This window comes from Drosophila gunungcola (assembly GCF_025200985.1).
Source record: "Drosophila gunungcola strain Sukarami chromosome 3L unlocalized genomic scaffold, Dgunungcola_SK_2 000014F, whole genome shotgun sequence".
Taxonomy (NCBI): Eukaryota; Metazoa; Arthropoda; class Insecta; order Diptera; family Drosophilidae; genus Drosophila; species Drosophila gunungcola.
Window position 1 is genome coordinate 1,900,690 of NW_026453182.1, and position 23,456 is coordinate 1,924,145.

The 23,456-nt window shown below is 35.9% G+C and overlaps 5 protein-coding genes across 10 annotated transcripts; 1 reads left to right on the forward strand and 4 right to left on the reverse strand.

The window, feature by feature from the left end:
• Positions 1–1,886: 1,886 nt before the first annotated feature.
• LOC128260048 (kelch-like protein 40) lies at positions 1,887–4,688 on the reverse strand. Its single transcript, XM_052992746.1, has 5 exons — positions 4,603–4,688; positions 3,892–4,086; positions 3,517–3,561; positions 3,009–3,444; positions 1,887–2,702 (listed from the first exon to the last, which is right to left on the reverse strand). The coding sequence occupies exons 3-5, from the start codon at positions 3,525–3,527 to the stop codon at positions 2,169–2,171; spliced, it is 981 nt and encodes a 326-aa protein (XP_052848706.1). The 5' UTR covers positions 3,528–3,561; positions 3,892–4,086; positions 4,603–4,688; the 3' UTR covers positions 1,887–2,168.
• An 8,160-nt stretch (positions 4,689–12,848) lies between these two features.
• LOC128260047 (uncharacterized) lies at positions 12,849–16,177 on the reverse strand. Of its 6 annotated transcripts, XM_052992743.1 has the most exons (3): positions 15,872–16,177; positions 15,722–15,818; positions 12,849–14,273 (listed from the first exon to the last, which is right to left on the reverse strand). In XM_052992743.1, the coding sequence occupies exon 3, from the start codon at positions 14,265–14,267 to the stop codon at positions 13,266–13,268; it is 1,002 nt and encodes a 333-aa protein (XP_052848703.1). In that variant the 5' UTR covers positions 14,268–14,273; positions 15,722–15,818; positions 15,872–16,177; the 3' UTR covers positions 12,849–13,265. The 6 variants fall into 6 exon arrangements, with proteins under 6 accessions (XP_052848703.1, XP_052848699.1, XP_052848704.1 ...); XM_052992739.1 differs by lacking the exons at positions 15,722–15,818; positions 15,872–16,177 and adding an exon at positions 14,743–14,794; XM_052992744.1 differs by lacking the exons at positions 15,722–15,818; positions 15,872–16,177 and adding an exon at positions 14,750–14,789.
• A 535-nt stretch (positions 16,178–16,712) lies between these two features.
• On the reverse strand, positions 16,713–17,195 carry LOC128260061 (uncharacterized). Its single transcript, XM_052992760.1, has 2 exons — positions 17,065–17,195; positions 16,713–16,996 (listed from the first exon to the last, which is right to left on the reverse strand). The coding sequence occupies exon 2, from the start codon at positions 16,974–16,976 to the stop codon at positions 16,791–16,793; it is 186 nt and encodes a 61-aa protein (XP_052848720.1). The 5' UTR covers positions 16,977–16,996; positions 17,065–17,195; the 3' UTR covers positions 16,713–16,790.
• A 2,319-nt stretch (positions 17,196–19,514) lies between these two features.
• LOC128260053 (uncharacterized) lies at positions 19,515–20,684 on the forward strand. Its single transcript, XM_052992751.1, has 2 exons — positions 19,515–19,533; positions 19,599–20,684. Exon 2 carries the CDS (start codon positions 19,603–19,605, stop codon positions 20,464–20,466), a length of 864 nt encoding a protein of 287 aa, XP_052848711.1. The 5' UTR covers positions 19,515–19,533; positions 19,599–19,602; the 3' UTR covers positions 20,467–20,684.
• A 136-nt stretch (positions 20,685–20,820) lies between these two features.
• LOC128260054 (uncharacterized) lies at positions 20,821–22,278 on the reverse strand. Its single transcript, XM_052992752.1, has 3 exons — positions 21,974–22,278; positions 21,871–21,906; positions 20,821–21,670 (listed from the first exon to the last, which is right to left on the reverse strand). The coding sequence occupies exons 1-3, from the start codon at positions 22,196–22,198 to the stop codon at positions 21,089–21,091; spliced, it is 843 nt and encodes a 280-aa protein (XP_052848712.1). The 5' UTR covers positions 22,199–22,278; the 3' UTR covers positions 20,821–21,088.
• Positions 22,279–23,456: the final 1,178 nt, after the last annotated feature.

The following is a 23,456-nucleotide window of genomic DNA, read 5'->3' on the forward strand; positions in this document are numbered from 1 at the left end:
AGTTTTGCAGACTCAACTACTTAATTTTATGCCTAATCAATCAATGGCATTGTATACTTTAGTTTTTATATGTACATTGGAAAGTTCCTAAGGGCCGGAATGTAGACTTTAGCTTAGCTATTAGGAAAATCTGACATGCACACGCGAATTCTTACACCATCGCCAAGACTGGGACCATAAAAAACGTTAAGTGGTCGTAAATCAAAATTGTGCAAGAACGGGAAAGTTCGCAAAGTTTTTCTTTTACTACTTTGCGACGACACCGAGTCCCTTCGCCTATTCGGTCTTATTGTCCTCTCCCTGGTATTTATTTCCAGATACTCTTGGGCGAACAGAAAGGAACTCCCAAAAGATCCGGAAATTGGCGGCGGGAGCAGTTGGAGCGGAGCATCCTCATTCTCATCCTCGCAGTGGGTCAATCCAATTTCGGGCATTTGCAGTCCATTGAGTTTTGCTTAAATTTTAATGAAACTAAGCGTTCGCCTTCCATCCGAAAAAACCTATCCCAATCATTTTCGTGGGCCAGACAGCACCCCACATCTTCGTTTGTCGGCTGCGACGCCATCCAGTTTTAATATCAGCTTTCTTTCTCATAATTTTTTTTTTGTTTACAAGTTTATGTTTTGATTGCTTTTGCTTGGCTTCGGACCCCCTCGCCGAGCATTCCGCTGGGCTTTGTTCAATTTTGTTGATTTTGCGACGACTTAATAGAGTCACTAATTGTTGTGTACAGACAAGGGGACTGCTGGATAAAGCTTTCTAGCAATCTCACGAAAATAAGCGAACATTGTCTGGTCTGCGGGAAAATGTTTACAGATTCGTCGTAGGAACTCAATACACTTCACACTTTTCAAAATGAATGCAATAACTTTATTGTAAATTATTATTATTTGTTATTCTAAAATAACATTTAAAAAATACTATCTTAAACAAAAAATGAAAAACATTTTTAAAATCCTCAAAATCAAATTTTATGATGGAAATAATGATTTATTAATTCTCAAGTTATTAATTTGAAAACTCTTTTTAAAATCTAACAATCTTTTTTGCGCATATTGATAATTTCACATAATTCAGATAGTTCGGTCATTACTCTACAAATTATAAATATTTCAGAAAACATAGGTATTTTTATTTTTTGGGAACACAAGGGTACACCAAGATAGAACAACCGATTTTTATACGGCCCAATTGAGCGTGAAGTTAAGAACTCGGAACTTGAGGACATCGTCATTACTTCGTTTACGGTAACACTGGCCATAAAAAGTAATTACCCAATTTCACGGACACCTCAACGTAAACAGGCACGACAATCCACTAAAAGTTGGCGGCCGTTAAAGGACACAATGTGCGTCCCCAGGCGAGAATTAAGAACTGGGCGTTAACGAGACGAGCGGCATGGAATCGCATTCTCATTAACACGCCAGTCCGGTTTCAATTTCCTGTTTAATTTTTCTTTTCATTAAAAATGGCTGTCTGCATGGCCCGAAAAGCCGGTGCCAGCAGATTCTGCTACCAACTCCGGCTTTTTGCCCCACAAGGCAAAAAGCCATAAACAATGCGCTCCGACAACTGCGACGAGTTGATGGACAAAATAATGCCTGATGACATTTATAATGAGCAAAATGTTGTTGCTTTTCGCCCATGTTGTATCGCTGTAGCTGTTGATAAGTGGAAATTCGCTTCATGTGGCCAAAATTTGCGCTTCATGGCATCATAAATCTGTGCACTTCCACTTGCCCCACTGCCACTAACATTTTTTTTCTTCCCCAAAAAGCTTTATTATTTTTTAAAGACATTATTACAGAAGCTTGGATGGCAGTTTAAACACTGGCAACAATTGACTTTAAATTAAATTATTTTCTAAAGAAAAGAAGAGAAGAAACTATAGAAACCGACTATTTTATTTTCCTTTAGGTCTTATCGAAAAATAACATTACTTCTTTAATAGTACTGTTGCCACATATGAAGGCTTAACTTAACGGAAATATGTTCAGCATATTTAATGAAATTGTACACTGTCATTAGCATTATTAAGGAAAACAATTAAATGAAACAGATTCTGGAACGTAACTCTTAATTATCAAATGTTTTTCATACATTTTTGTGAAACCTTTTGCTCAGAAATGATTAAATACTGCCGCTTCGAAAGACATTTTGAAACTGGATTAGCGGGTTAAGAATAGACTTTCGTATTTTTCTTTGTAGCTTAACAAAACAGACATGCCAACTACTTCGTAAAAATCTTTCTTAGTCATATTATTGAACTTGACGTAGCTCAACAATGTTTTTATATATTTATGGCGAATGTTTTTCATCTTGCCATCATTTCGCTCATTTGGACGAAGACTACCCATTTGGCCAACAGATCCCTTCTCATCGTTTCTTTCGCAAATCGCCGTAGAAGTACCAGGCATACCATCAGATTCTGAGGGCTCTGCCTCGTTGTCTTCGGAAGAAGTTTTTGCTTCCTCCATATCACCGACGCCACTATCACCTCCTTCTTTAGAATCATCATCCACATCCTCGACCGTCTCATCGCTGATCAATCCATTGACGGTAACGTAAGTCTCGATCATCTTGAACCTCTCTACCTCCGGCAAGTAGCCCTCTGACATAATGACGTACTTTTCGAAGACATCTGAAGTCAGGACCAAGACGTCGTAGCAGTTCATGGTTGTTCCAAAACGGCCTCTTAGGTGCTAAAAAAATTACAATATGAAATTAGTAAATAGTTTAATATTATATTAACAATTCAGGAGATTTCAATACTACATCGAACATAAAGCAAACATTAGCTTAATTATATTGAAATCAATTTTTTTTTGTTTAAGAAATTTCTCTGTAATGTTGAAATATACGATTAATTTGTTGTAACTGTTTCAATATTGATCACAGGCAGAGAAATTAAATATTCTATTACACTTGTGTGCAACAGATACTCATAAATACTCATAAAATAAGTATTTTTGCAGATGAGTTTGTACAATAAATCATAGCTAACCCACCTGCACAGAAATATTGATGAGCCCACTATGGTCTATGTTATGGGCATGCTGGAAGAGCTCGACAAGATCACCGATCACCATATTGGGCGCCCGTGCCTGAAAGATGGCCACACAGTCGGCGATGATCGATTTCACCAGCCAGGTGGATCCGCAGCTGAGAAGCTCTATTAACATCGAGTTGGTGCTCTCCTCCAAATTCTTCTTGTTGTAGGTGTACAAATATTGGAGGAACTTGGCAAACGTTTCCGGCTTCACCTCGCTCAAATGGAATTTCCCTGATTTGGACTCCTTGAACTCACTTAAAAACATGCGCTCGAAAAAATCCGATGCACTGGCCAAAATTACCTTGTGGCACTCGAAAGATTGGTTCTGCACCAAAATATGGCAGTCGCAAAACTTTTTGTTCTCTATAAGATTGGCAAAAAAAGGTTGAAGCCTGAAACATAAGATGGAATTCGTAAGAATTCTTAAAGTTCTTAGATTCTTACATGCACTTTTTCACTCTTACCATTTATCCATTTTTTTGATTTGATTTTAGGAAGTGCACTGAAAACTGCAAAAGCAAACTTAGATAATTAATACCTCAAGATGAAAATGTATTTATATATAAATATATACATTCATATGTACATATTTACAGACATGCACAGATAATTAACACAAAGGTTGCCACAGTTCTATGCGAACCTAGCACTTTTTATGCGTCCATGGCTGTACATATTTATGCATGGATATGTATGCATGTATGAATTTAAAGAATGATAAGCTTAGTTTCGCCTTAAACAACTGTCTTGTTTCCACGATTTCAAGGAAATTTATTTCAGGGAAGTCTTTTTTTCGAATGATCAAAGCAGCAACTGAATATTAAAATAGTTTTCCATACCTTTTTTTATGCGATCTTGATCTCGACCTTCCGATTCACTGGAATATTCCCAATTAAAACCACGCGGAACTTTCAAGCTAGAGAAGAAAGCAACATCGACTCTTGAATCGATTCATCGATATTTTTTTATTTTTTAGTTCGATATCTTTGAGGGACGATTTACACGTTGGGTATTTTCCATGGTTAGGGTATTCCCTAAACGGGAATACAAATTTAAAAATTTCAGTAATTCAAAAACCTTACGGTTGTTGAATGGTTGAAAAATTTGTTCACTAAAAGACCTTACAACCCTGTAGTATACTAGTGTCGCAGAATGTTATATAAAGTAAGGGAGCATAAATAACTTATTTTTTGGCTACGATTAGTTTAAAAAATTAATAAACAAAAAGGAAAATGAATCATGTTTTTATATAAAAAAAATTTAAAAATAAATCAGTAACGGTATTAAAATTTTTTATGATTCACCAGGAACAATTTTGGGTGGTTTCAATAAATAAATTAAATTAAAATATGTTTGGACAAACTTACAAATTTGGTAGTTGTACATATTTATGCATGGATATGTATGCATGTATGAATTTAAAGAATGATAAGCTTAGTTTCGCCGTAAACAATTGTCTTGTTTCCACGACTTCAAGGAAATTTATTTCAGGGAAGTCTCTTGTTCGAATGATCAAAGCAGCAACTGAATATTTAAATAGTTTTTCATACCTTTTTTTATGCGATCTTGATCTCGACCTTCCGATTCACTGGAATATTCCCAACTAAAACCACGCGGAACTTTCAAGCTAGAGAAGAAAGCAACATCGACTCTTGAATCGATTCATCGATATTTTTTTATTTTTTAGTTCGATATCTTTGAGAGACGATTTACACGTTGGGTATTTTCCATGGTTAGGGTATTCCCTAAACGGGAATACAAATTTAATAATTTCAGTAATTCAAAAACCTTATGGTTGTTGAATGGCTGAAAAATTTGTTCACTAAAAGATCTTACAACCCTGTAGTGTACTAGTGTCGCAGAATGTTATATAAAGTAAGGGAGCATAAATAACTTATTTTTTGGCTACGATTAGTTTAAAAAATTAATAAACAAAAAGGAAAATGAATCATGTTCTTATATCAAAAAAATTTAAAAATAAATCAGTTACGGTATTAAAATTTTTTATGATTCACCAGGAACAATTTTGGGTGGTTTCAATAAATAAATTAAATTAAAATATGTTTGGACAAACTTAGAAATTTGGTAGTTGTTTAAAATTTGCAGCCTATATTAATTTAGATATGTACATACATACATATAAAGTTTACCCGAATTTAAAGCCAAAGAGATATCTGTGTCACCCACGTATAGGTTTCTGCTTACGCATCAATATACAACCATAAATAGTTTGTTTATTTGGATGTCGGTCAGTATTAGTTTCCAACAGTGCGGAGTACTCCAGCCCTTTATTGAATGCTTATGCAGAAATTGCATTCATAGCATCTTTTTAAAACGCAGCTTTTTATTGTGGAAGATATATTTTTAATGGAATAAAAGTTTACGTACCAGTTTTTTATGTAATCCCATTTTCCTGTAAATATGCAACTACTAAATAAATTATTTTGTGATTGAAATTCAAAATATAGCCCTATTGTTCTACAAACAATTTTTAAACATTTAATTTTTAATTCTAATGTATTTTCAAATTCTTTGAGTGGGCTCAAATATTCAAACAGATTCCACCGCGCAAGAGACATATGTGAAATTCGCAACGAGTGTTGGCTGTTTGGTCAACTCAAATATAAATTATCGCAAATATGTTTGCTTCAGTGGACCACTTGGTGGTCAACACTGCCCATTCCATGGTATGTCAAAGACATCAATTCGTACTGTGTCCTGGGAAATCCGGTAGTAAATTTTGTGGTCCTGCCCCGGTCCTAGACAATTGACCAACTCCATTGTTAGACGGTCACCGCCCACCCAGCTGTAAGTAATTAGGAAATTTGCAAAATGTTCCATTTGCCGGACATGAATCTGCAAATCTGACGTTGTCGTTGTCGTTGTCCTTGCTGCCAGTCCTCGCATCCCGACGTTGGAAACCGAAACCGCATTATGCACACAGACGATTCTCATTTCCCATCGAACACTTCGCCAAGGACTGTGTTTGCAAGACAAATAGCAGTTAATTATCACACAACTCGTCCTTTATCCGTTTATAATAATTCATCTTGGTCAGCCATTACACACTTGATATTGATATTTGACCATGGTCTTCGATATTTACCGATAGCATTTGGGTGTAGGATTACAAATTATTCGTTTGCTAAACTGGGCGCTATGTATGCTGCATATAATTTGGGGATTTACCATTAGCACCAGCTAACAGTAGAAATATCTTTATTAAAACCAAACAAATTTGACGCCATTTTTTTTTTAAGAAACTAAATATTTTAAATCTTTAGTTTAATTATTGAGTAAATAAAAGTAGGCTATAGACATAACGAATTCAAAATTAACACGTATCGTATCGGTGTGCGTAAATGGATACCGAATGCCCAGCCTCATAGATTTGAGACCGCCAATAAGTTATTGGCCCAATGTTTTGGGCATGTGTGTTCTGTGTGCGTACTACTTGAAATTGATTTACTTTTGCTGCAGGCCAATTTGGCACGCTCATTTGGCCAGCCAATGACTTGGCTTGTAAGAGTTGGCCAACAGAACACGCTCGTAATTAAGCGTCCCCGGAGTGTAGTTAATTCTGTGGTGCCATAAATTTGACTTTTGTCTGTGTTCCAATGTCTGTGAATTGGGTTATTTACGGGTGGAAGCTGCATTTGTCAGGTGAAAAGGAGTATTGTGGGTTGAGAGCAGCTAGCTCAAGGCGTTTTCATAATCAATTAGGTACCGACTTGGCCAAAGGTTCTTTGAACCTAGCTTAAAAGAATATTTCGCCATTTTGGTCAAGACATATGAGTTTAATTTTAATTCATGTAATTTGATGAGAAAAGTTTGGGATATGGATTTTTGTTGTGAAAACAACAAGCAACTTAAATAAATTATATTTTGAGTAAGCTTTTCTTTGCTGCAATAACCAACAAATCCAGTTGACTTTAATTGACTGGTTATAAGAGGCCTACATTATACAAAATATGGCTTATGGCAGCATTATTCACCGCTTGAAGTTTGAAATATCACATTCCACATCGTTTTTATTTCTCCTTAAACTGGAGGACATATCAGTTCTGACAATTTCCCCATAAGAGTCACCACATCACGGTGGTAATTTTTGTTACGGTTAAGAACTTGAAGACAACGCTCTTACACACTTTTCTTTCGAGAATAGGAATGACATTGTGTTGAGAAGAAGATGGGCTGATTTTTGTTGGGGGGAAACTGCACCATCAACAATTTTTTGTTGTTTTTCCGCCTCCAAAGTGCATTCGGCAAGGAAAAGATGCTACAGGAGCCGCCCATTATCACCATGTAAGCAATGGTGTAGGTGCAGAGAGAAAAAAATATCCGCAAATTTGTCACAAAATTCGTAATACCAAAGTATTTCACTCCTATTGATATTTTAATACAAAAAAAATTGGATGTTGCGTTAAAGGTGGTGTGCACTGTATATTATTGAACAACGTATTTGAGCAACAAATCAATAAAAATTCAATAATATAAAATTAGGCAAAATAGAAAATCCCAAATATTAAAGAGATAAAAATTTGACGTTCTGTTTTTTCCCCGAACACATATAGCTGTCTAGATGTCGACTTGTCCATCTTCTTGGTCGTTACATAGAGAAATATGACAATCTGCGACGAAGTTAAAATGTGGGTGGAAGGAAGCCGGGCTGAAGGACTCCGGCACTCAGGTGCGCACGTCTGTGGACAACATAATGGCGGAATCGAGTTGGGCAAAATATAACACCCACGAGGGAGAGAAAGGATTGAGGCTTTGGTGCGAGACAAGCTCATGCAAGTATTCATAAGGAAAATATTAAAAATGAATTACCAACTCTGACATACGCAAACAAGCGCAAATTCCCAGTGACACTTCGCGAGGTTGGGAGCAACCCAATCCCACCCACTCAACTGCAATGAGAAATTCTACATAGTAGGCAAAGTGTGTATGATTATGTAGTACTCAAAAGTGCTTGTGTGTAATCTGAGCCCAACGTTGTTTGCCAGTTAACTCTTCGTCGCGTTGATCTTTAAAGGGGTTTTAAACTGTTTTCAAATTTAAAGGCGAAACTTTTAAACTTAACTTGTTTGTCTATTTTTATTCCCTTGCAGAGGGTATTATAATTTTAGTCAGAAGATTGCAACGCAGTGAAGGCTACATTTCCGACCCTATAAAGTAAATACATTCTTGATCAGCATCACTCGAGCAATATTAGTTGTTAAATATTCCAGAATTATCATATCATATCATGGGAACAATCAAAATTTAAAACAAAGTAAACTTAAAAATATTTAACTACTCAATTTTTTATTTTTATAAAATTTTTTTCACGTATAATTAATTTGATAGTTCAGAACTACGATTTTAATTTTATTCAAATCGGTTAACTGATATATCTGCAATAGGAACGATCGAATAATTAAGCTTAAAATCATCATAGCTTCAATGCTTTGAAACCTATATGCATATCAATCGAAAATTTTAAAAAGTATTTAATTTTTGCAATAGCTGCAATGGTATATAAACTTCGGCTTGCAGATGTTTGCTTCCTTTCTTGTTGTTACTCTTTTAAAAACGCAAAATGCAAATTTCACAACGAAACATATTTTCATTTGAATTTACATAGGTACAAAAAATTTAAATGCGAATTTCTGTCAACATTTTTTAAAAAAATTTGTTTTACATATTTATTTGAATTTGTGTTTAAATTTAACTTTAGTGAGAAAAATAGTTTTTCATATCATATTTAAGCAATATGGTAGATTGCAAACATTTAAGACAATTTAGAATATTGAACCGATCAAAATTATTTTTTATATGCAAGTCTTTGTGATAAGTCTTTTATTAACGAATTAAGAAGAAAGTTATTTTAACATTGAAACCACACTTATCATATGACTATTATTTATATTTTGTTTCGACATTCCCAAAATTTTGGCAAATGAGGAAGGCACAAATATGTGACTTTAAGAATGATGCCAAATCAAATTTAATGTTTTGGATTTCCTTTTATCAGTCAAAAGCTTTGCATTTTCAATTAGGCGAACATCAATGATTTTCTACAAAGCCAAAGAAACAGTAAAGGAAATAGGGAGGCGCTTATACAAAAACTCATCCCCGTGAAGACGGTTAATTTGCTCATCTTCTCCTTGGCGCGTTCGTGCACTCGCTGCGCATCCGGCGGAATTGTATACGGCCGTAGTCCTTTGCCGTTCATGCATGACCACGCCAATGTTTTCGCTTTCCATTCGGTTATATAGCTGCCATTGCACAATGGGCCAGAAAAATAATTTTTTGGCCAAAAAACTGGTATTTCATACTTTAGGATAAACAAAAAGGACTAAAATTTATGAATTAATTTTTTTTTTTGTGTCATTATCTACCTTTAAATAATTTATAAAGTACATTTGTTTTGAATATTTTTTTAATGTTTTATCTGTTCAGCATTATCAATTTTAATATTCTAGTTTGTTACTTAAAAAAATGTAAATTAAAAAAGTTGTTTAAAAAAACTATCACAAATTCCCTCAAAATATGTTTTAGGCCCAGTGTGCATCGCTTACATTTCCGCTTCCTTCTTTGGCAACTCGATGACGCTTTGGGGGGCCCTTGGAGTCCGGAAAAAGGCAACATTTTCGATTCGATTTTTTGCCAATTGCCCGAGACTGTGTCCCGTCGGCGTATGACGAATACGTTGTGTACGTGCCGCCGACGTTACTCATACGCACCGTAGGACTCGCCCGGCATCCCAGCTTACACGTCCGCGAAATATTTTGAACTTGAAGAGCACCAGCCTTCCAGCTCCCAGGGCGATATTTGTTTTTCGCTTTTGCATATTTTGCGGGCAATTTGGGTAAAAGGATTTCCACACCCTGCAACGACGTCTCCAACTTTGTGGCTTTCGTTTTCCCATAGAGCGGCTCCCTTTTTCCACAGCGCCTCAGCAAATCGCTCACGTAAAATATGCATGCGTTTCCTCGGCGGTTTTCTTTCTCAAGTGCCTGCAATTCAATTACATTTCGATTGATTTTCGTGTTTGGCCCCGAATCGAGGCGAAACCTCTTGGTCTGGTTATGCATGGGGCGTGTTTTTGGGCGATTTACGAGCGTGAACCGCCATTTTATGTAAGTGTGGTTTGCCTTTCAAAATACGATTTTTTACACTTCAGAAAAACCGATTAAGAAAATATACCCACAGATTATTTTTAACATGCTCTCGACTATAAATCATATCTTAAAACAATCTTGAATTGATTTAAGCCGTAAAAGTTACTATATTTTGATCATTCTTTTAAACTTTTTTAATTTTTCTATTTACCATTACTAAATTTCATTTTCTTAAAAAAAATATTGCTTAAATATCAATTAAACTAAAAAATTGGTTTAATATATCCATAACATTTAGTACTGTTTTTTTTTTTTTTGTATTTTCTTTGCTTGTGCAATGGCGTTGTCTAATGAAATTCTTGCCCTGAAATTCACTTCTATCAACGTTTTTATTGCAGATGGCGAGACAGTTGAAATGAAAAGCTGAAATCAGTGATACACAAAGCAGAAAAAACCATTGAAATTGTAAAGATACACAGATGCAGATACGCCAATAAATGTACCAGCATATATGTATATACGGTTTAATGGCGAACTCGCAGATTGTTCCCTTTAAACAAATAAAAAACAGGCAGCACGCCGAAAACCAATAAAATTAAATGGGAAAAACGAAAATCCAAGTTGCTGTGAGAGTGGGTCAATTGGCGAAGGCGAAGGCAAATCAATAAATATCTTGGGAAAAAAGGAGATACTGGTTGGATTTTTGTTAAAGCACCCCCTCATTTTAAATTATCAGGTGTTTCTATGATAATGATTAAATCCAGTGCTTATCCCCATAATTAACCAATAAAGCCTTAAGAACAGCAAACAATTTAATCTGAGAATTCCAGAATGCCTTTTCATTTAAATGAATTCATGCATTTAAATACATTTTCCTTGCTGTGCCAGTAAAACACCGAACATTTGTCCAAATGAATTGATGCCTCAATTATCTAAATGACTATGGCACACGTTTAATGGTTCTTTGTGAAATAAATAGTCCTTCGCATGCTGACACATTGGGGTAGGCAAAGTGTGAATCAAGGTACAGGGAATCAATTAAAATTTGAGAAATTGTATCGCTAGCACGCCCAAGGCTATGTCAGCACATCGTGGGCCACGTTGAGAATCCTCCAAAATACACCCACGGGACCCATTCACTCTCAGAACGGGCCAAAGTGAAACCCAATCGCATAGATACATGTGTACATTGCAAACTTGGTTTGTGTTTTCAAAAGTACGTTATGTTCTTGGTCGGCAAACTGGGATTCGCCTCCATCATCCATACCTGTGCACATACAAAGTGAAACATTTGATGGGGAAATGGAGGAGTCAGCTTGCATCCCGTGCAGATTTAGATATAGACTGACAATGTTAGTGCACGCAATAAACTGTACACTCACTTCAAAGATATTAATAAAACAAGGGAGTTTTGAACCATTTTTATTTTTGTTTCCCTATTTGTGCTCAATATTTTTCCTATTGCGAAAGAAGTTTTCAAGTAAAACATTTAAACAGAAATAACGTGTATTGGTTTGAGTTTTGTTCGAATTATTTTTCCAAGTATTAATTTGAGCGTTTCGGAATCTAAGACACATACTGAAATTATATAACAAATCTTACCCATTGCTCAAAGAATTTTTATTTACGAAAATGTTTTTAACTGGCATACGACAGCAATCAATAGGGCTTTTAAATAATTTAACAAGCATAGAATTAAAATAGAAGCGTTATAAATCTATCGGAGTTCCAAAATACAAAAAAAAATATTTTGCATACTCATATAACACCCCCAATATCTGTTGTTGCTGCAATTCAATTCAAAACTTACTTTATAATTACTTGTTTATTATCAAATATTATGATTTAGGCGTCTCTTTAAAGTTATGAATAAAAGGGAGGCGGAAGAGATTTAACACTCGAGTTTCGCGCTGAAAGGACTGTGCAGATGGCAGGCCAAAGGACTCGGAAGGGCAGACAAGCGGTCATAAGATTATTTTTACTGGTGACCCGATGACCGTAAAAACGAGCGCCCGCAGCAGCGACTCTGCGGTGGAGAACATTCGCACATGCGGATATCCTTCATCGGAGCTGAAGTTCCATGTCCTGGCTGGCCATGTCCACCAATTTGCTTTGTTGTCGCGGCAGCCCGTCTGCCGTTTTATGAACTGCGAACTTGTCATCCGCCTTCGCCCTTTTTCAGCACTTGCCTTTATTTTGGCAGCGAAATGGCGGAGGTTTAGCTTCCCTTCGATGATAAAAACAAGGCTGCGCCCATAAAATTTTACGGGCTCCTTAGGACTGCGAGGCGGTATCGGTATCGCCATCGAGTTCCATATATTGTTGAACACTTGAAACTAATGCCTGATTGACACCATCAAAGCGCAGCGAGGACACGGCGGAAATTACAAAATTTAACACTTTATGTGGTTCTTGTGGATACTTCAAAGCATTCATTTTCAGCGCAACACTCCTTTTATGACATTATGGGAAAGCATAAAACTTATATTGTGTACTTGGTTCTATTTTAATAGTACGATCGAATCGAGTAGCCACAAGGAGCTATATATTATACTATATATTATATATTTTCTTTTTTTTTTCTTAAATTTACGGAGACTTAAAACTTTTAGAGCTTATTATATTTTTTTATTAAAAAAAAAACACATTTTTATTTAATTATTAAAACCTTTAAATGTTGTCTACAAAAAGCTGGGAAAATAAAAAAGGTTAAAACTACATGTGTATTTAAAATACAAAATGGTACTTTTGAGTTTTGAAACTCTTGTAAAAGCAATATTTGACCAAACCATATTATCGAATTCAAGTTTTAAAAATTACTAGAAGGTTAACCGTGCAATTTCCCAAATAATTTGTTTAATGATCTTTTTTTTGCAGTCCTACGGAATTGTATGTAAAAAGTTCTTCAAAAACTTTATATGAAAACCTTAATATTTTATGAACATGGCGACATTTCTTCCTATTTATTTGCTTGTTAGTTGATATACCATATTCTTGACTTCACTTATTACTTTTTGCACTGAACAAACTTGAACATATGATATGGTATGGCATATAAAAACAAAGTGTTTGTTGCTAGCTTGTTTCCAAAATCTATGTTCTTTTTTTTACAAGCCCCCAGCTGACCAACCAGATGATTGGCCTTGACCTGGTGCCATTAATTTAGATCTCATGCGATCCATGCTGGTGCCCTGCAAACGGACATCCATAGAGATTGGCATATCCTGCACCTCTTCTTTCTTTTCCGGATTCGATGGAGCTTTGAATTTCATGTTGATGGTTTCGCCACTCAGTGGATCATCGATGGACTTGGCAATGGAACGCAACACCTCACTCACATTGCGTATACGTGCGGGTGGTTTCTCTTTGGGTGGATCTGGATCGGGAAGTGGTGGCTCCGCTGCGATTTGATCAGACATCTTGGAGAATCTGGCGTAAATCTTGTACTGATTGAGATCGAAGATCTTCCCTTGATTGGTGCACTGTTTAACGGTCTTTCTTCGCTGCTTTTTGCGTTCGCCAAAGTCTCGGGTAGTCGCACCCACTGCCACCAGGGCGATGTGGCTCTGGCTGTGCTCCAAGTGGAAGCCATCGCTCTGGCAGCTGCTGATCACAGCCCGCACCACCTCGGAACAGTCCACTCTGGTCCCAAGCAGATTAGACAGCGCAGAGGCAATCTTCTGAATATTCGGGGGATCAAACACGACTCTGGCGAGCGGAGTCAGCAGAATCTTGTGGCGCGGATCATGGTAAACTGGCAACAGGGCACAAATCTTCCTAACCGCCAGCAAACCCGCCTGCTTAAGAGTCAAATACAGCTTGCCCCCACCCAATCGAGGCTGTCCGCTGATCGGTTTCTGGAAAGTGTACGTGTAGATATAGACACATCCGCCGCCGTTGAAGACCAGGCGCCACATCTGATCCCTGCCGCTCTGCTTCAGCTGCCGCATCCTGGGACCCAACTCAAAAATCACCCGATTGGCAAAGTCCAGGCTCTCCGTCATATACGTTCCCGGGCCATCTCGAAAGTCGGGGCAAATCTCGGCAAAGGTTTCGCACAGTAAATTAAAGTCGAATTCTTTTGTACTTCTTCGGGAGCCGCTAGCCATTATTATCTAAAAACGAACGAGTCAGAGAATAATTTGAATCGGCCTTGTATTTGTTGTACACAGATAGAAAATTTCATAAAATATATCAATAATATATTTTAGAAACCTAAATTTAATTGTTTATCAAAGATTCAAAGTAAAGAAGTTTCAACGTAATAATATATAATAAATTTTGTACATAAAATTTGATGTTTTTAAAGGAAAATCACGGAAAAAACCAAATCGGTTATATGCCACCAACTTCTTAAATGCAGAGGTAAAACAAAATAATTTTTGAAACAAATTGCAGTTAATTATTTTATACACTACACTATAAATCAAATTGAAAATTGAATTTTCAAACGGTGTTAAACAGATTTTTTCTGGGTACTGCTGATCTCGCAGAAATCCTTGTTTGTAAATATGAATATAAGTTGAAACTCTGTTTACAAAGAGACTTGGTTTCTGATTTCAGTAAACACTTCTGGTAACGTGCTTTATACAAGCAAGAAATGAAATATTGCGCAGCTCCAAAACGTTTGACTCTCGGATAAAAACTGATTGCAACTGTTGGGTTGCTACTCAACCGAACTTGATATTTGGATGGAAACTGATCGAGAACGTTATCGAAAATAATTTATATAAATCGATTAATGTGTATACAAAAAAGTTAAATTAAAAATCGTATGTCCCTTTTTTTTATTCACACAGATTACATAAAAATTAACAAATTGCAGAGGGTGTAATAATTTCAGTGAAAAGCTTGCAACGCAGTGAGAGAGACATGCGACTCTATATTCTTGATCAGCATCACCAAGAGAAACAATGAAAAATTCAGCGAAAAATCGACACACACTGGTCAAAAAACATAGGAAATCTAAATATTTTTTACTTAATTTAATTATTTTTTCGCTTTGATTGCGGATCTTGGTTATGTTAATTTTATTTGGAATTTAGTATAATAGCTAAGCTTTTAATTTACATTTTAAACATATTTAACGTAAATAAAATGCATTTAAATCAAATAAGAACTATCTAATTTTGTACACATTAGTTTAATATTTAATTTAAATAAGCATTATACAATTTTTAGTTCAATAGATGTTTATCTTTACTATTCCATTTTGTATTTAAGCTACTACTTCATTGCTTTTATACATAAAGGGACGTAAAAATATAGTCGTTTTATAGAATATTATATATTTGTTATATCTGCAAGGGAATATAGTCGTCGCATTGCCAAATTTTGCACCTTCGCTTATTTTTATTGATTTGGATTTACATTGTTGTTTGACATTTACAGTTTAATAACTATAACAGCTTTTCTGATTTCCATTTTTTATTTTTGAACAGCCTCAGTGTAGTAAAAATTCTTTTATAAAAATAAATAAAGTTTAATGGTGAAATGTGTTCGTTGCCACACTGGGTATTAAGAAGAGTAAGCAATGTAATCGAGCTTCACAGCTTTTACTTACCTGCCTGGGGGTATATTATGTGGCCATGTGTGCAATAACTTGGCGACAGGCGACGGGCGACAGGACGAGGCTGCTTTTCACCTTCGAATTTAATGAGCTTCCACGGCACGTGATTATTAGGCGAACGGGCGTACGTGTAGGATTCTTTACCGAAATTTCCTTTCCGGCTGGTTACAGGTGCTGACAATTCCCCGAACACACGCCCGGAAAAGTGCTCTCCTTCGCCGACTTAACCACATCGCATCCGCATCCACAATGGCGCACCGACATGGCCACATGGGTGCGATTCCGTTGTTTGCCAGCCGTCTACCGCACATCTACACATATTCAAAATTTTTACCCAGCTCCTTTTAAGGCGAAACATAAACAATTTTTCGCGACGCTGAAAAACTTTTAACTCGCTCGGTCCGTACATTTTCCACACGTGTTTCTGCATCGGTTACCTCCACCTACATAAATAAACGCCATCAAGGTAGAAAAAATATAAACAACATCTTCTTTTGAGCTTGAAACACAGAAATTCCTTTAAGAAGTAATAGGTGAAGCTTAAAGTTAAGGCTTTATAGCTGAAATATTATATGGATGCAAATAAACTTATATTTGAGTGTGAAAATAATTTATAATTTCGATCGCAATTCTAAAATTTCAGAACACAGCTAGACTTTGCTTTGTTAAGTTATAAATGATACGTGACAAATATGAGAAGAAAATAATGTTATGCTGAAATATTATACTCAGCAGAGTGTAGGAAATAATTTTTTGAAATTACATTTCATTCTTTCAATTCTCAATCAGTTTATTTTTATGAAAAAAACAACTTGGCAAAATATTCTTTTTATTTCTCAGCTAACAATTAGCACCAAAACTTTTTGTTCATAAAGAACTTAACTTAAAGCCTTAGATTACAATCAAAGAACCATTGGTCAAAAATAGCGTCAAAAGGAAAACAAATTTAAGATAATAAATAAAATTAACTGAAAGCTGCTTCATGTAAAGCTGTTCAAATTTTTGATGGAAAATTTATTTTATTTAAATTCACTGGATGTCCAATTCCAAAATGTAGCTTCTCTTAGTGGCCCCTTCTAGAATCAAACATCTTGTGGCCTAGATTTTCAGAAACACCAGCGAAATCAGTTTGAGAGTTGATCACGTCCATCAGTGAGTCAACGATCTCGTCCAGGGTGAGTGGATGTCCATTGGCCACCATTATGGCCAGGATTAGGGGTGCTAAAATGTCGTTGTAGCACCCGTCCATTGTACTTCATCCGCCTGCAGCTGGGTATTGGAAATTTAAGAAAATAAAACACTAGTGCTCAATTTGGAATTCTCGATCTCTGTTGTACTCATGTGTATTTATGACATCTCGGCTGACAAGCCCTGCAGGGCTACTTCTCAATATCTTGTCGGGTTTCCACATCACCACCGAGTGGGGTTTGGTTGGGGGAAATTCAATTTGAAAAAGTGTCACTTGTCAGTTGGTCACAGTCCATTGTGTTGCTCTTGCTGTTTTCCACCCATGCTGTGCATTTTTTGGTTTCGATATATCAATACCACGAAATAGGGCAGGCGATGCGGGGATGTGCAGATACATTTCGTATGCAAATTGCTCGCAAGTCTGAGACTGGCAAGTCAATAATAAAAAAAGACGACCACCCATGCCGCAATCCACATATACATGTACATATACATATGCAAATAACGCCACGCCCACACTGCCCACATCCAGCAGAGGTACAATCTTCAGCTTATTCCATTTCATCTAAATATTAAATAATCGGTTGTTTAACAATCAAGATTTATGCACCTTGTAATCTATAGTGCTAACACTATTTTTAGTCAAACAATGTTTAAACGTACAATTGTAATCCATCTATGGAGCAACCAAATTAGTCGTACTTTCAAATACCTTTGAAAAAGAGTTTTTTTTTTTACTGGTATGAGTTATTTCGTTATATAAACTTAAATTTGTTTTTTTGGTTACCAGAAATATTCTTAAAACAAGTTAATTTTCATTTTATCTTTATTTATATTTATTTTATATTTATTTAATTTTATTTATATATTATATTTATTTATTTATATATTTATTATTATTATTTATTATATTTATTTAATTTTATAATATAAATTTCTATAAAATTCCAATAAGATTTTAAAATTAAATAAATAATAAATAAGCTTAATTGATTTTTTTCTGGAAATAAATTAACTTATTTAGACTTTTAAGTAAGAAGCAAAAAAAAAGATTTGACAGAATATTTTTGAGAAAATTTCAATTGATTGATTTAAAATTTTTTTCACATAGTACACTCTATTTTAATTGTATTTTAAGACCTAGTATTAGTAAAAATATATATTGGGAACGAAGCTACAGCTGTTCTCTCAAATTAAAAAAAACAAACCAATCGTTAAAGTAATGATAAATTTTAAAATGAACCGAACCCAAAGGCAAAATCAAATGTTTTTACAATTTTATAATAGAATCTAGTTGTTCTGTACGATAGTAAAGCAAAAAGGTACAATTAAATTACATCTAATTTGGGAAATCAGACCTTAACTCCAGCTAAGAACTCTAAATGACGGTGGTTCCCCTATTCAGAGATCGCACTTAATACTCTAAACTTTAATAAAAATTATATCTATTTGGGAACTGTTTTGATTTGCTTTGTATAAATTGTATATTTATTTAGCTATTTTTCCAGCCCTGTTTGAATTACAAATACAAATGAACGACTGTGAAGTATCGGATACATTCATGTGTGGTTGCATTTGGTTGTGGGTGTGATTCTAGGGTTGGGGTTGTGAGATTGCATACGGCTTTGTTCGCTGCCCCGATCAGAACTCAGTCAGTTTTTGAGTCTTTTGCAAACTCGACCTAGCGCTGAGTTGTTTTTGTTACTCCAAAATATATCTGTAAGATAAATATACACACAGTGCTGCGTTCACACAAATAAAAGTGCGTTTTAAAAGTATTATATTTTACGCCCTCGATAGATTTATTAAATATATTAATATCATTAAAGTGATGAATATGAATTTTACTCTAAATTATTAATTTAAATAATTCGTTTAAGTAGTGTCCCATTACAATTATATTATTTGGTATAGATGCTTGAAGACTTCATGTGCGACTCTTTATTGTTCTTCATTGAATTCTGTAAACACAGTGCTATATGCAAGCAAAGTTAAAGTTGATAAGCGTTTCGGCACGCAATAATAATTCGATACGCCTGAAAGAGAAAACCGGCAAGTAAACAATTTGAGGCAAAACGCTGACTTATGTGCATGTCTATATAAGTACAATGTACATATAATAGCAGTCGGAATGTCTATAAAGATTACGAAATAATACCAAAATCCAATATTGTTTAGCTTAGGAATATATGTAATGATTTAATGATTTTCCTCCTTGTTTTGTGGATATTTAATTATTTAATTTATTTAATGATATTTCTGTAATAATATTCCAATTAAATGTGATCTAATTTAGTTTTGAAATAACGTTGCTGAAACAAAAGGAAATTTGTGTGTAGAAAAGAAACTTGAGCACTGTTTCCTACAAACTGAACGTGTCTATTTTTCACTATTGTATTTACAATTACCGAACGAGCTGTAAAAGATAATAAAATTTTAGTATTAAAATATGTTTATATATTTCCATCATTTAATTTTTTTTAAGTTTATTCAAAGCCTTTTGCATAGATAAATTCTATTAAATTAAGCTCAATTACTTATGTGCAATAATATTTCTAACTCTTTTGATAATTAAGTCGAATATCTACAGTTCGAAGTTATCTTATCTATGGACAACGGTCAGTTTAAGAAAATTGGACTGTATATAAAAATACTTACCTTTAAACAATATACTTCCTTGCAGAACTATGTCTGAGCCCAAGTTAAAATTCGTCTTCGACTTCGAGAAGTTGAAGCAGACGTTCGGCGAGCTCTGTCCGGATTTCAAGGAGGAGCCCGATTACGAGAGGGCCACTGTTAGTCGTCGCTTTGCCCAGGAGGTGATTTTCACCTACAGCAAGGAGGCCGCTGCAGCCAAATCCAAAAAAAAGGACGTGTCCTGGTCGATGCGTTTGGATGTGGAAAATGAAAGCGGGACTACCATTCGCAGCGAGGTAAAGATCCAGACGCACTGGGTCCGCGAACCGCCGCAAAACCAGCCGTTCGTGATGCGGGGTCTCCTGCTGTTGTCCTTCAAGCAGGCCAGTCTGCTGGCGGTCGAGAAGTATTGCCAATTGGTTCCCCACCAGGTGAAGCGGGGCGAACTGGTGCTCACTCCTCTGGCTGGAGCCGTGTTCTCCAAATTCGAGATGCCCCAGCTGGCCAAGGCTCTGGGCGAACCACTTGACGAAGTCGTGGTGGCCGTCATCAGCAGCTGCCAAACGGATGGCTACTATCTGGAGCACAGTCGCTGCCACATCGCTTTGGTGGCCCTCATCAAGACCGTTTCGGATCTAAAGATGCGGGCCTCCATCGTCAAAAAGACCATCAAAATGTACAAGCTGCATGGCAAGGATTTTGACATGGACAAGTTCAAGGTTTGGAGCACTTTCCTAAGGAAGTCGGCTCCAGCAAAGCGCCGGTGCGACAGCGATGGTGATGATTACGACAAGCTGGTCGAGCAGGTTCTGGCCTTTAACATCAACAGCAAGGAGGAGAGTCGCAAGCAAAAAGTTTCGATGAAGTGTGCAGCTAATTTTCAGGTACAGAAATCAGGAACCGAAAAGATTTGAGGTATCCAAAGATTTTATATTTACAATGAATACGGACTTAAAACTCTACTTGAGACTGGCCAAGCCATTCTTCTTCACATTGAACCAACCAACTGTAGCAATCCCCAACGAGAATAGTTCACACGTCGCAGTACAATATTCATTAGATACTTTCAGTCTTTTGTATAAACATTTTAAAATTATCTCAATAAAATTCAGTTCCTTTCGGTTCAATGTAAGTCTAGTTTTTTCTTTTCCTAGCTTACACTTTTAAATATTTTCAGCAGGGGTTAAAACTTAACAAAACACAAATTAGGGTTGAGCGCAAAAAAAATAAAAAGTTAAATGGGGTTATGCCTTTTTTGTATTATATTGTGCAAACCCACTTCAGTATCTGAACATATATTCATACATTTTTAAAATTGAATGGCCAAAGTAACTAAAAATATAATTTTATAATTCTCGAATATTATTGGAAGTTTGTAAGATGGCACATTAGTTATCATCGATTGATTAACCCTAATTGTTCTACAGGTTTATTCATTTTACCCTGTGATTTCGTCACACAAGCCTTATAATCTTCTTATAATAATTTTTGGAAACAAAACAAAAGTGGCGTTTTCATTTTAAGTGATGGCGGAAACTATTTGGTTTTCTCAGTTGGCTTAGGCTTACGTTTCTGGTGCAAAACCATCGATAACTTCTGGCGTTCATGCTCTAAATGCGTACACAGACCTACGGATTGCATAAAGAAATCCTTGGAATGTTGAGGATGTTCCTCTTCTTGGTTCTTCTCTGTTGGCTTGGTATTGGAACGAGCCCGTTTAAGAGCTGCTTGCAGGTTGAGACGACTTTTCTTCACCTCCGGATTGGTGTTTGAAGGGGGCGGTGGTTTCGGAGGCTCAATAGCAGGTGTTTGAACATCTACGCCGGGTTCTATACCGTCTATTATGAAATACTTCTTAAGCAACTGGCTCTCAGTGGGTCGCTCCATTACGAATTGCGGTCTTATGGAAATTTCCGGGTCAATGATGAGCGGCACAATGGCTTCACTTACGATTTCCCTAATCACCAGTTCGTTGGGCTTAAGGTCCTGCTCCGTGAAGGCCAAGCAAAAACGATCTATGTCGTCCTGGAGGCGGAGCACCAAGTAGTTACATTCCGCATTCATTTCGTACAGCATCTCCTCCAGTTCATTGATGTAGTTGTTTTTGATCACGGGATCCTGTGAGATGGGATAATTCTATTACAAAACTTTAACTTTTACATATCATTTCAGAAAGGACTACAACATTATAGCCTATGAATCAGAGGAACATACAGTTATTTCTATATGCAATCGCTTAGTTATATTGGTTTAAAATGTGTTCATTTCATACATATACTGTGAAATACGTTCTCACAGGATAACAAACAATTACTTACTGCATCCGCCTGTGTTCCGAAAACACTAACGATTGTCTGCAAGAATCGAAAATGTATATTTAAAAGAAGGATGTTATGGTGCATAAATATATGATTCACATACCTGATGGATCGCCAGATGGGTTTTCATGGCCCTTTGGCAGTAGGCAATATCGTTAACCAACTTCTTTGGCAGTTTGTAGAATTTTCGCAAATAGTGGTCGAAGAATCGTTGTACATGTAAATCCTTGCTTGGCATTGAATCGGATCTACGCATTTTCACCAGAAAGTCTTTGATTATCTCATAGCGCTCCTTGGGCGTGAAATCATTGAAATTAATGGCCTCCATCACATGTGAATAATATGTTTTGCGTTTTTTTATTATTTGTTTGTTTTGATGCCAGAAATTGCGGCTTCTTGATTAGTAGTGTTACCAGAGTATATAAAGTCGGAAAAAAATATTTAGTGGTAATACTGTGATTTCGATAGAAACTTATCGATCGTTGGTTTTTTATTCATTTATCGAATTCAAATTGAGGTCTAGAGTATTGGTTTTGCTAAGATGTAATCCTAATAATTTGAGATAATAAATAAAATAATTAACTCTTTACTTATTTTAATCAATTCCAACTAGCAACATTTAGTACAAATTAGTCACAATTAACACCTGCTTTCTACTAAGATCAGTGAATTTATTTAATGGTTTCTTGTGTTTAGCGCTTGAAACTACCATGTTGTGACCTCTGATGACCGGTAATTAATGGGAAACCCCAATTTACGACCCGAGCAGGCACAGCTGTCAACCCAGGCTCAATGCTGTGTTTTGGCAGTAAATATGATTGATAGTGTACGGCTGCGGCTGAGTTCTGTTCAACCATGTGCGTAAATAAATTAATTACTATTTAATTATTCACATATTGATCACTCACAAACGTGCCAAATTTATGGGAAACTGTGTCCATTTCAATTAAGCATCGCAGCAAGTAAATGAAGAAATTGGAATTTATCGAGTGGTTTAAATGTTAATTTTCTTCAGTTGTTTCGAAACATTACAATATGCCTTTTGATTTCACTAAAAACCTACATACATACATTGTATGTAAGAAAACATATATGTATGTAGACAAAGTTAGTCCTTACGTTTCATAGATCTGTTCTGCACAGCTTTTGAGGCTCCTCAACTGCCAACTTTTGTTTTCCTCCTGTTTTGCAATATCCTCCGTCAACTTTAAAGCTCTTTGGCCTGGCAAGAAAACTTTTGACCACAAAAGGGTCTGCCGAAGGAGCTTCATAATCCTCAAAAGGCTTTGGCACTGCTAAAGCAACCAGAATACGCAACAAATCTTGGACGGCAATGGGTAACGGCCAAAACAGATGCAGCTAAAATCTCATCATAAGCTCTTCCTTGGCCAAATCTAAAGTTGGCTTTCAGCTCAAGCATATTTAGAGGCTATGCCTTGCGTTTTCCTGTCTCTCGGTTTTACTTCAACATTTAGTTTCTCGCAAAGAAATCAGAGAAATTTAATTTTGGTCTGGTTTAAGAAAACTTCTAATTGAGTCAAAAATGTTATATCGGGTAGTTATTTATTTATTAATTATCAGCGGTA